The 13,349-nt window shown below is 38.8% G+C and overlaps 1 protein-coding gene across 13 annotated transcripts in view; it reads right to left on the bottom strand.

The window, feature by feature from the left end:
• The window catches only part of SUPT20H (SPT20 homolog, SAGA complex component), a 37,496-nt gene extending 24,947 nt beyond the window's left edge, over positions 1-12,549 (bottom strand). For 9 of the 13 annotated variants that reach the window (XM_055802924.1, XM_055802928.1, XM_055802930.1 and 6 more), the window contains exons 1-6: positions 12,424-12,549; positions 10,835-10,930; positions 8,720-8,755; positions 7,557-7,615; positions 7,407-7,473; positions 521-650 (exon numbers count right to left, since the gene is read on the bottom strand). In XM_055802924.1, the coding sequence (XP_055658899.1) occupies positions 521-650; positions 7,407-7,473; positions 7,557-7,615; positions 8,720-8,755; positions 10,835-10,837 (295 nt within the window). In that variant the 5' untranslated portion in view covers positions 10,838-10,930; positions 12,424-12,549. Of the gene's footprint in view, positions 1-520; positions 651-7,406; positions 7,474-7,556; positions 7,616-8,719; positions 8,756-10,834; positions 10,931-12,205; positions 12,357-12,423 lie in introns of those variants that run through there. The other 4 variants (XM_055802926.1, XM_055802929.1, XM_055802937.1 and 1 more) reach the window with 2 other exon arrangements.
• Positions 12,550-13,349: the final 800 nt, after the last annotated feature.

Here is a 13,349-nt window from a genome sequence, read left to right as displayed (position 1 = left end):
ATTTTTTTTCACAGTATTGATTTTTATATCCATTTCTGTTCCCAGAGCTTGAGATTTTGCTCTTACTGTCCCAAAAGGCAACATGCTTTAATAGCTCAATGGGACCAAATGTTTGCTTCCAGCTGATATACTGTATGCTCTTATAGCACATCACCGTACCAGTGGCATAAAGACAAAACCAAACTGAAACACAGATGCCTTTAGTCAGACCTAGATTTAGGAAGCAGTGAAAGAAACAATTTGACAGAACCTGAAACAAGACACAAGCAGATAAGCAACTTGGGAAGCTAAGGGGAAATAAGAGAATGGAAGGCTATTAAAAAGACCTTCTATCTACTCATTTATGCTGCACCAGTAGAGACTGTTTCCAAGCACCTCACAGCTTTATGTAAATTTTTTGTTCAAATATAGTTTTGGGTTTTTCACAAGGAATTGTTAGAAGTGAAACAGTTAAATATAAGCAACATTTTAACATAGAGCGTTCTGAGTATTTTTTAGAAATAAAGAGCAAAAATATTACCTGAACCATTTTTTCCCCTGAGCATAAGCGAATAACCCTCATTTCCCGGATAGAGGTTCACTACCAGACATGACAATGTCTCCTGCATAACCAGCTTCTCAAGTAAATTCACATTTCGCTTCAGCTTCTGCTTTAAAAGTAAACATTGCTCATGAACATAATACTATCAATTAATCAGTAAAAATAAAAACAATTTCTAGAAATCAGTATTATTTAGATTAATGTTGAAGTAGGTATCTGAACAAGCCCAGTTAAATTTAATTGGACTGCATTTCAGCAGATACATACATTATGTATTATTATCCATACTTAGATACAGATTTTTTTTTAAAAACCCCACTCATTTAAATTAAAACAAACCTTGAATTATAAGTCCACAGACACCAGAGTTAATAAGAATGACCCTATGCTACAGCATTAGAAACTACTGCACTGTAGATTTACATGAACATAATTTATACTATCATTTATACATTGTTTGATAACAACAATAAAAATATTTAGTTCTCTCAAATATTCCTAACAGAAGCAGATATTTCTTTCCAGAATTAAAATATTGAATTACAGCATTTGGAAGGTTTCAGCAAATACAGACAAGGCAATGTAATTAAGAAATCTGATCCAGCAGCTGCACAGACTATTCCCTTAATTGTAAGGATGATCTTCTCCATATATAACAGATTTTTATTACTAATTAGTATGTTTCAAAGACCCCCATATACGTCCCACAAATTTAAACATTTTAAAAAAACCCTTAGACCTTAAAACAATGAATTCTAGAGCTCACAATTTTACAACTTCTGGTTGGAGGCTAGATTTTATAGCTGAATACCAGGTCTGGGTGGAGCCATTCACTGGAAGTTAACCCTAGTGCTCTACTAAACCTGTCCAACTACTCATTTCATATACCTGCAACTAAGTAGTAGTCAGCTATAGCTTTTTGAACAAATGTATCTTTCCATAGATACAAAGACAACAGAACACAGAATCATTACTTACAGGTGAACAAAGTAAGAGAAAAGGACCAAAACCAAAGCCCTAAAATCCCACAGCAATATAATCCAACAGATCATTTTAACAGATACACAGAGAAAAAGGAGAAAATATTCCATCTCCTGCTATCTAGTTTTAGAACCATTGCCTAAAGTTAACTCTTCCTCACACATCATGAATGATGGTGACTACATTTTACTGGCTTTTACAGTTTAGAAATCATGGAAAATAGCACAAAGAAAAGGACAAAGTAGCACATAAATCCTGAAGAACTAATGGGGAAAGAACTGGAGGAGCAGGGGAGAATGGGGGAAAACATGACATGGCAACAACAGAGGTTGAAACTGCTCAGGAAAGCCAGTTCCCCATACAAGACTTGAGATGCAGTCTATTATGAAAAACCTTCTTCAGTTAAAATTCCCATTAACCTCCCTCAACATCTACCCCAAAACCCAAGACTGCATGTGCACTGCTTCAATTTTCAGACACATCGCTGAGTAAGGGATATAGCTATTGGGCTTTCACTTCAACACAATATGATGCAGCCTGAGGTAAATGCCATCTGACAGCAAAGCCAACACTCAACTACTACTGAGATACTGTCATCTTTTGATGTAAATATTTTTGTATTTTTTCCCAGTGTTGTATAGATTAGTACTTTCATATTTAAATATGCAATGCATTTAGGACAAAGAAATACGAGAATTCTCTAAGAGTTAATTTAGAAAAAGGATTATCAGGTTATGTAAGAGAGGTTAAGAAGAAATTCATTATACATACTAAAATTATATTTTAAAATAAGAGAAAATAAAAAAGAAAACAATTCTGTTCCTCTATCATTGGGACAGAATCAGCATTGCTTCTAGAAGTTGGTACTAATAATACTGTTAACATTTCTAATTCAACTTTACTATTTTCATGAGCTGAAGAAAAAGGATCATTCAATTAAAGGCATTATTCCATCCAAAGTACAGGCACTGAATAATTTATATTAACTATTAACCACTCATAGAATTTCTAAATAAACAATCTTTTTTTCCCCAGAAATTTGTCTATGCATGCAAGAAATAGCCATGAGATTTATTTTGTGAAAGGCCTCTGCTCCTTAAACACCTCAGTGAAATATATAACGGTAATTCAATTTTAAATGTAATTAAATTGAGTTAATCACATCACTCTCCAGTTTAAATTTATTTGGTGAATGACAAATTATTTTTTTAATTTTTAGTTTATGTTCAGTAAAAACTTTGGCCAGTTGGCAAAAGCTTTTTCCCACCTCAGCTCATTTCACATTTTTTGAGGTTAGGATGTTGAGGGGGGAAGACAGGTAAAGGAAAGAGGAAGGGACAGAGATTATTTTTGACACTGCATTGATATGACCTGAACTTCTTAAGACCCGTTCTAAGCACATTTTAAAATATAAAGCCTCTCCAAGACACTGAAGCAAAATTAGCATTTTAAGTACAAACATTTCAATAAGCAAAGTTACATTTCACTAAGCATGAATATTCTTTATGACTACAAAAATCAACTTTCTCCTTTGAGCTGGCTATTAGAGATACTGGCTCAGAGCTGATTTAAGTATTAGCTCAGATCTTGTCTGGAAAGATTTTAAAGATCAAGGAGCAGCCTGAAGTATATCACATTTCTTAACTGTTCACAGTAAACTGCAGGACTTCAGATACCAAGCCAGTTATACTGCCCTGTTACCTCAGATAAAACTCTTAACCCTCCCTGACTTCATCCACAGAAAAGCAGTACACCTCCCTCCTGAACACACACTGCAATGACCGTGTGATGGCTGAGAAGTGGCACGGAGAATGCAGAGCTGATGCCTTTTGCTTCCAGTGACTTCTGATGACTACGACTGAATAAAGAATAGTGAGCACTCTTTCCTAACAAGACTGAAGTAATGATTTTATGCTGGTTTTGACTCCTCCATCCTTGGCTATGAGCAAAATGTTAATTTTAATACCTACTCCTCCAATGATGTACTAGTGTTACACAAAATTGTATTTTATCTTCATCACGACTGCTTTTCTTGTCCCTCACTGCAGCATCTTAAATTGATTTTCCTCCTTATGTTTATGACTGAAAAGTTGATAAAAAACCTTCAAATAAACAGATCACCTCTATAAAAAAAAAGCACTTGTAGCTATTTACTGTATCACTGTAAAACAGAAGTCTAAACCAACCCCTCAGGTTCTTTTCCCTTGGCTTTGGGCATGTTTCATTAATCCCAGCACCACTTCACGAATGCATAGAAGATACACCTTAGAAGGTACAATTTTGTCTCAACTTCAACAGAACTACTGTTTGAAACATAACTTCATGAGCAACGTTAAGCATTGTTCTTTCAGGAAACAGAAAAAGTAAACCAGAATTTTGTATATATTCACGGAAAAATAACCCCCAACTCAACGAAACAACTTCAGGAAGCATCATTTTTGGTTACAAAAATGCAAGGAATAAACTGAAGCCTAAAGACACTTGTGACCTAGCTGAACTGAAATCAGATCCTGAGAAGACTGCAACTCAAAGTATACTTTCACTAGGATGTAACTGGCTGTGTCAATCTTCAGGCCACCATTCCAATAGAGACTAGCATTAATGCAGCTCAAAGACAAGGGCCATGCAGCTGCTGTAGTGGAGGCAAGAAAACATTTCAGTTTCATAAGTAACACCTAAGGTAAGTTTTTGCAGATCAAGCTTCAGAAATACAGTAGTCTGAAGGAAGTCTGCTTGTTTCGCCCTTATGAGGGCTTTGCTTTAAAGTGCATTCTTATAGTCAGTTGTTTCCTCCCCTTACACATGCAAGTCATTTTCTCCAAGAACAGAATGACACATGCAATACGTTTTACACAATTTCCCAAATATATCCAACCCTGCATATCATTCATGACCATTAAAGATTAATCAAGTACTAAAAAACCCCACCAAAGCAAACAAAAAAAACCTCACTGTTATCTGGCACCATTCGGTTTATTCATGTATCATAATTATTAATTCTCCACAGCTGCCAGTGTACCTCTCATCCGCTACTTTGCTGTAAAAGTGCTCCTCTGTGCTTTATTAATGTTGCACTAGTCCAACATGAAACTCAAGTGACTTTTGTTAAGTGTTCTGAAACTCTGATGACTCTGAGATGTTTTCACGCTTGCACACTGACGCTAGCTGCATTCTGCACCTGTCAGAATTCACCAACTAAGAAGAGGCAACTGATCGGTGTTTTTGGTTTTTGTTTGTTTTGTAGTGGAGCTCCTCAGATTTACCTGTCTAGCATAGATCCTTCCAGCCCACACACCAGGTCTATTTCCACATTTGTGTTTAACACTGCATCCAAAATTATTGTTTTGATTTTTATTTCTTTCAACAGGAATGCTGCACACTAGAGCCCAAATGAAACAAAGTGCACTAGATAATCACCTCAACACAGTTCTTCCTGTAGTGTGCATATGCAAAAATACAAGAGACTGAGAATTAATAAAGCTGGGAAGGCTAGATTAAGAGAGGATGAATAATTAATTAGTACTTCATGAATTACTGTGGAAAATCTGGTCTCCCCTGTGAGAACACCAAGAAAAATGATATGAGTGACCAAGTCAACTGCAGGGTAGAAAACAGACAGGAACATACAGTATTACAAGAGCTAAGATGAAGGGTGAAAGTTATGAGTCAAAAATAATATTCAGTGTCAATTTCCAAATTGCTTCTGAATGGATAACAATTACAAACTGTACTATCAAAGCAGTGCAATACTGGAATAGAAACTTTGACAGTTCTATACACTAAAACCTTTAAGCTACATTCAAGCCATTGGCCAAATTCTAGTCAGAATATTATTTCCTTCTTTGGTATTTTTGTGCAAATTAAGAGACAAATAAACAGTCCTACATTCATGGATGAAGTTTCAGAATACTATTATTGTTAACCTTTACACCTCAGTCTTTGAGCTTCTCTTATTTCCAATAATTACAATCCATAACATAAGACCAAAAGATCTACTAACTATCCACATCTTAGTTCAGTGATTAAGGGCTCTTAATCACTCATGATAAGCTCATAATAAGCTTCCAATCCTTCAATAAAGAATAATTTAAACTTTTACTCAAATTTAGATAGCAATAACTCCCTTAATCTACTGTGGTATTGCAACTGTCATTACTAGTTTTATTATAGTTGGGTAAGTTTGCCGAGTGCCTTCTAGTTTAGCAACAATTATCACATTAAAATCCTGTGGTTTTCTAGATTCCAGTCTAGCAAGCCCAGTCTTCTCCCTGCTGCTCAAATATTTTGTTAGCCACGCACTATTCATGTTACACATTTTCAAGCCTGTAATTTACCTAATACCTGTCCTGGTTTCAGCTGGGATAGAGTAAATTTTCTTCTTAGTAGCTGGTACAGTGCTGCGTTTTGCATTTAGTACCAGAATAATGTTGATAACACACTGATGTTTTAGTTGTTGCTAAGTAGTGCTTAAGCTAAATCAACGACCTTTCAGTTTCTCATGCTCTGCCAGTGAGCAGGTGCACAAGTCAGGAGGGAGCAGAGAGAGGACAGCTGACCCAAACTGCCCAAAGGGATATTCCATGCCATAGAACATCATGCTCAGTATATAAACCAGGGAAGGATGGCTGCAGGGTGGGCCCCGATCACTGCTGAAGGATCAGTCTGGCTGGGCATCAGTCAGTGGGGTGGCGAGCAATTATATTGTGCATCACTTGGTTTTCTAGGGTTTTATTCCTCTCTCTTGTTTTTGTCTCCCTTTTCATTACAATTACTGTTACTATATTTTCCTTTTTTTCAATGATTAAACTGTTCTTACCTCAACCCACAGGTCTTACTTTTTTTTTTTTCCAATTCTCCCCATTCCACCGGGAGAGGGAGAAATGAGCAAGTGGCTGCATGATACTTAGTTGCTAGCTGGGGTTAAACCACAACATACCTTACATTTGCGATTTGAATCAGCATCATATGCTAAACAAAACCAACTACAGCAGAATCACAAAAAATAATTACAGGTGCTCAGTAACTGCTCTCTCATTCTCATTTGTCTTCTCATTGGTTTTTACTTCCTTGGGAAGCAGCAATACAGCAGATTCCACAGCTTCCTCTTCTCATTCCATTTGATATTCACAGTTTAGCACAGTAGCTCGTGCCTTTTACAACTTAATTTGCGGCCAAGTCTGTCTGAGCTTCTTTGCTAACATTATGAAAAAATGTCAGAAAACGGCTTAGTAGTTCATTAGTTATCCAAGAAAGAAGTCTAAATTTACAATAAAGTACAAATTATAAAAAGTTCTCCACATTTTTTCACATGGCAGTCACACTAAGCAATTGATTCTGAAACAGTAGTACTGACAGCAATGCATGTGGCATGAACACTGGCCCTGAGGTTGACCACAACTGAGTTCAGTGACATAGGCTTAAGTCAAAATGGACGTCACTCAAGCCAGTCTGGGCTTCACTATTCATATTCTATCACTCGCTATTTTAATAGTAACGATAATCCTGTTAGATACACCTCTCATTCTGTTGAAATTCTCCTTTTCATGCATAGAAAAGCATCTCAAGAGCACAATCTTTAAAACCCTCTGCCAGCATTCTACTTCATTACCTTTAAAAACAGATTTACAGTTACCAGGTAGTCATTGGCCCTCCCATCACCCTGTTTTTATTTCAAGCTGAACTAAATGATGCCATTAAATAACACAATTTAGTTCACAAATGTTATAATAATTACTCCTGTAGTCTTAGCCTTAGGTAACTATTACAGTAACTAGAGTTTATTTTTTTTCCCCCCCACAAAGGAACTAAGTGAAATTGAGAAAAGTATTTTTCATTGCTGTCTAAACAGGCAAGTTCAGAAAGCTTCTTGGCAATTTCCACTTACCTTTATCTCAGGCTCTTTTTCACATTCTTCTATATATAAATCATAGAGTTTTTGAAATACAGATTTTCTGAAATGAAAAAAGCTTAAAATGTAACCAAAATTAAACCAATGAAATGCTATTTAAAAACTACATACTGAAACTCTTACTACCTTCCACCGGATAAATACTTTCTTTTGGGAGGTCTCTGACGGGCACTTTCAATGATATACTAGAAGAGAAAAGTAAACCAAAAAATAACATATATTACAAAGAAATTTAATGCTAGCTACCATGCAACTTTTGATCATTACCAGTGTTCTATGTATACAGAAAATTATTTAAAAAAAACTTTTCAAAAGTTTACTTAACATGATCTGGTGTATGTTACAGTCATCAACAAGAAGACAGCTCAATTTAGCTGTGAAACACTGCATTTCATGGCTATGATATGAATTTCACACAAAATCTTGATTTTACATTCTTATTTTGTAATTACAGTAGTAGATAACACTACTGTAGTAGCATTATCTAAGTAGTACTACTTAATGCTACTGAAGTTAACATGGTAACATACAATCAAATTCGTGTGTACTGGTACAACAACATTTACAAATCAAGTACTCAATAAAACCAGCTTCAGGAAGTTTAATTTTCCCTCTTGGCTCTTGCATTTACACTTGTATTTATAATACACAGTTCTATACAGAAGAAAACTCATGTACATTTAAAGCTACAATTAAAAAAGAAGAAAGATACCATCCTACCTTGAACGTAGCTTATATTCTAACAAGTTTTTTTCAACTCTCTCATGTCTTTTTATTAACAGCTTAGTTCAGAATTTCAATGGAGAGGTTCTCCCTCAGAAACACATATTCCCCATAATAGGGTTCAAGGTGACCATTGTTATCAGATGTCAGCATGAAAGAACATGAACAGGAAGGACATTGCCTCTTCGTTCTAACTGGGCTACTCTTAAAAAAAACCCCAGGATTTTGCCATATATTTCTGCCAGCTGTCTCTGTACAGCTCTGCTTATTTCACAGCACACAGATTTGCTGGTTTGAAAGGAAAACCAAAGTCCTGCATACTCTATCATCATTGCACCTGATGATGTTCTCAGTACAACAGATAAAAGACAAATACATGACACAGCAATTTTGGTGAGAATTTTGCAAAGTCAGTGCTACATGTATGGGTGATTATTTATATACACGTATATGCATTTACACAACATGCCTCTCCACTGCTTTTCAGGAGAAATAAAAACAGTTATTTTCTTAACTCTGTGAGACGAATATACTACGTGCAAATAAATAACTTAGTTACTCCTTACCTCTGCACGATCCAATGCCAGTTCCAAAGCTTGTTGCTGCAAGAATTACAAAGGTTTTCTTTCAGAAAGTCTATTAACTGTGTAACATTCTCATACATAAAAACCACCACAACAACTATTACTACTGATATGAATTTATAGTTAGAAGATGGGCTCAAACATTCTTCAGCACATACTAAACTTAATTCATTTAATTGCATCAACAGTAATTAATCCCACTACTGTGTCTACACTTGCAAGGTTTTGCCTAAATTAGGAAGTCTTAGAACAACAAAAGGCAATTAGAAAAGTAGGAATAGAAATCACATGTAATAAAATTAATAATAAATAGTAACCCAAACAATTAGAGATAACAAGTAGAAAATCTGTTCTCATTTCTTAAGCTGGCTACTAATTCAACAGAAAGACTAGCCAAAGTATCCCTGAATGGTTGTCCAGGAAGAAAACATTTGGTTTTCAGACACTGGTGCCTAAGTATCAGTACACTTATTTTTCTACAAAATGGAACTGAACATTTTGTGCTCAGTATGTAACTTCTGTGCACAACCTGAGAAGGTTTTCTTACTGTTTCTACACCTAACACCTTATGCAGCTAAGAAACAAATACAGCCTCCACTCCGGATTTCCTCCGATGCAGGTAAAAAAGTATGCCAAAACCTAGGACAACATACCAAAATCTGCAAAAGCTCATCTATATCCCATAGCACAGTATACTCAGTAACATTTACTTTAACGGATTTTGCTCCTTTGGAATGTCCTTCACTTCAAGAAGACATTTTCATTATTTCAAGAAGAACAACTAACTTCATAGATAACAATGAGTTCTTAGACTAAAACTTGACATGTATTTCAAATCAGAATAAACAAACACCAGTGTCAAAAAAAGACCATGTCTCCCTTGGCCCCTAACGTTCCTTCTCTGGCACTTTAGCTCTGACACCTACTTTATACAGGAATAATGTGCAGCTGCTAAATGAACCAGACAATGAAACTGATTTGGAGCAGGGAGGAGAGACAGGACAATACTAAGAACCAAAGCTCGTAGGAGAATGCTTAGGGCTTGATTCAGCTCCAGGTAAGTCAGGAGATGCAATGCATTTACTTCAGTGGCAGATGGATAAATTCCTTAAGACTGTATTGGTGACAAGCTCTTAACAACAGTAAGAAAAAATTACTTAAAAAAACAATGTACACATAACCCACACAGCTAGACCTTTTAAATGGGCTATGCTATTCAAAAGACACAGAGGAGTGTTATGGAGAATCCTCCACCCTTCTGAAAAGCTTAGAAACATTTGTAATAGGTACTTCTTCCCACTTATATGTTTGTGTGGTTTCCTCAGTTTAACCCGTCCCTATCAGCTGTCTGTGAAAGTAAATACCTTTATTCAAACCTTGAGGAACAGAAGGCATGTGAGCCATGTCCAATACGTGGCAGTACCATTTATTTCATACATTAGAATAGAATTCAGGGATGAAAAACATATTACAGTAACAACAAAGAAATACACACCAAAAACCTCAGGCCTTTTACCATTCAACTACAGTGTCTCCAATACAAAACTTCTTACTTGTTCTCAGGGGGTGGTGGGGGGAAGGAAAGCACTTAATTATGTGCTGTTGCTCATTAGAACCTGCCACCACAGAACATTTACATTTTCAGGTGTCTAGGATTTTATAAGAAAATGTCAAATACTCATGGTTTCTATATAAGTCTAGTGGATAACTGCATGATTTCAGACATTCAATTCACTGAATGCTTGACATGAGGTAAAAGTCCATGACTGTATTATCACCTGTGAATAGAAGAATACTATGTGGAGGCTGGATCTATACATACTCAACTATCTAACACCAGTCCTGACTGAAAACATGCCATTAGTTTTATACGATAATTCCTATGATGCACCAGACAGTGACTAAATGTTTATAAATACTCACAAGCTATGAAGGAAGACATTGCTGAAAAAAGAAGTATCAGAACTGAGGAGCGACAAGCAAAGTAATTTTTTTTTAAGCAAATGTGAAACATGAATAGCATTCTCCTCATCAGCCAGCCAACTAGCAGACTGGAGCAAAAGGATCTGAAAATGTATTGTCTGAATCAGAACTTACCATTGTAGTTGAAGCCAGGTGATGAAATGGCAAAAGTAGTACTTTAAGTTCGGTGCAGCAGGCAAACAATCATATTTTATGGTCACACTTGGGGTACTGAAAAAAATCAGAGAGGAAAAGCGTCACTAAAACTAAATAAGCATTTTATGTAAATACAACATTTTCAGTGGTTAATTTTACTTGAATCTCATTTGCATACTAACCTTTTCTCCCAAAACAGAAACAAAAAAGTTCCATTCAGTTTAAGTGCAGAGGTTCCTGTTCTAATGACTACTACTACCATTTTGGACAATCATTTTACATTAGTTATATTAAACAGTAAACTAACAATAAGCATATAAATAACATTATATAGCCAAGTGCTTCTCTCTATTGCAGCAGTCTACCTTGACACCCTAAATATCATGTCCACAGATGCGAAGAAGGCTAAAACATTTAACGGCAAGCAACCAGAATATTTAACATACCCCATTAGGTTTCTCATTTTGCTTTTCTTAAGGTATTATTGCATAGACAACACCTCCACCAGCGGTGCCTTCTAGCACTATTTTGAGATGTTAGTGTAATACTGACTCACAGCAGTCTGTCAATTATGAACTGAATGAAGTTTGTACAGCACTACCACGTTCCTTAGATGTCCTTGCCTTCAGATACTATGTCCCCACGCCATTTCATTCTTAAATTCAGCTACAGTTTTATGAAGAAAAAAACAGCTAAAAAAAACAGTCTTTAAGTCCTGTTGGTCATACCATTCCCAATGAAAAGATGTGAAAATTCAATTTTTTACTTTTACATTTGAATATTACAGTGCCTCACTACGCTTGAAACGTTCAGTTCAGAAATTCCACCGCACATAATTTTCATTTGTAGAAATATTTCTGTTGCAGCTATATTCCACAGCAGCCTTGGCTTTGGCAAACACCTTCGTAGATTTCAGATTACATAGGCCTGCTACCTCACACGCCTAAACCTTACTCAACTATTTCAGCGTGAAATCAATTTCAGTGAGGGGAAAAAAACCCAACAAAACAAAACAACCAACCAACCCGCAGAGAATGGCTCGGAGCTCCCTGCAAGGTGGGCGAAAAGGAGCCTGCACGGACTGCCGGGGGGTGTCCATGCGTGCCGTCCCGCAGCCCAGCTGCTCCCCGAGCAGCCTCTCCGCCCAGCTCCCGCTAGAGCCAGCTCCCAGGAACAAGAGACCGGGAGCCCCCGTGTGCCTGCCAGCGAGGCGGCAGGTGCAAGTCCCGCAGCCCGCTCCGCCCGGGCCCTGCCGTAACCGTCCCGCCGAGCCCCGCCAGGCAGGCGCCCGGGGCAACCGCACCTCCGCGCCCGTCGGGGCTGCCGCCGCCCCCGCGGACACGGGCCTACCTGCGAGGGCGGAGAGCGACTGCACGGAGCCACCGGCCGCAGCAGCCGGCCGGAACGGGCCGGGCCGAGCCGCGAGGCCGCGCTGCGGCCGGGCCAAAGAGCGCAGGCCAGGCCCCCGGTTCCCGCGGCCCGCCCAGGCGCAGGGGACCGCCGCCATCCGACCCACAGCCCCCTCCCCGGCGCGGGCGGGGGAGACCCGTGACGCCGAACGCCGTTACCTTGCCGGCCTCCCGCGGGGACCTGCCCCCGCACAGCGGCCCCCGCCGCCCGCTCATCCGCCCCCGCCTCAGCCCACCGCAGCGCCCCCGGCCGCTTCCGCCCCGCCGCTTCCGAGTCGCTCCCGGAAGGGGCGGGGCAGTAGCCATGGCGACAAGGTGGGTTAGGTTGAGGGCGGGAAGCGACTCGCGGCGTCGCCATGGAGACGGGAGAGGCGGGCTCCTAAGCCTCGCCCCTGCGCGGAGGCGCTGAGGGCGGCTGAGGCGGGCGGTCTCTGGGGAGGGAGGTGATCAGAGGCCGACAAGGCCCTAGGGTTTGGAGGTAGTAAGGCGCCTGGATACCTCTGCAGGCCAGAGGTTTAATGCCCTTGTGAGGATCTGAATAGGTTTCCTTGTGTGTCTGGGATGCCGTAAGGGTATATGAAGAATTTTGATGTGTAACTCCCAGGCAGCAGCACGTTTTGGAAACTGGTTTCTCTGAGGGCAGAGAGGAAAGGTTGGGTGGTGGGTCGAGTGACAGCAATTCAAAGATAGAGAAGGATTATTTGGGAAAGGTGTGGTGGTCACATGGCTGGGGAGCTTTGCTTAGTACAAACTCAGCACCTGAATGTAAATTTTAATCATAATGCCCTGTATTTTCATACATACCCGTTTGAGGCACACAGGAATTATTCTAAAGAATGATACTGGGACTATTTAAGCCTCTCTTATCTGTAACAGATTATTGTTGAGTGTTTTAGCAGCTGCTTCTGGGTAATTTACTAGGGCTGCTAGGTAATTCATCAGATCATTATGCAAACAACCATCAGTTTGAAGTGATAAAAGCTAATTTCAAAATTGCATTAAAAGCCTGCTGTTTGTAAAGTGAAAAAATGACTGCCTGTTTTTTGGGGTTTGTTTGGTTTTCTGCAATGTTCAAATTTCTGTAA

Source organism: Falco peregrinus, chromosome 4, assembly GCF_023634155.1.
Source record: "Falco peregrinus isolate bFalPer1 chromosome 4, bFalPer1.pri, whole genome shotgun sequence".
NCBI classification, from domain to species: Eukaryota; Metazoa; Chordata; class Aves; order Falconiformes; family Falconidae; genus Falco; species Falco peregrinus.
This window is presented reverse-complemented; position numbering and strand designations above follow the sequence as displayed.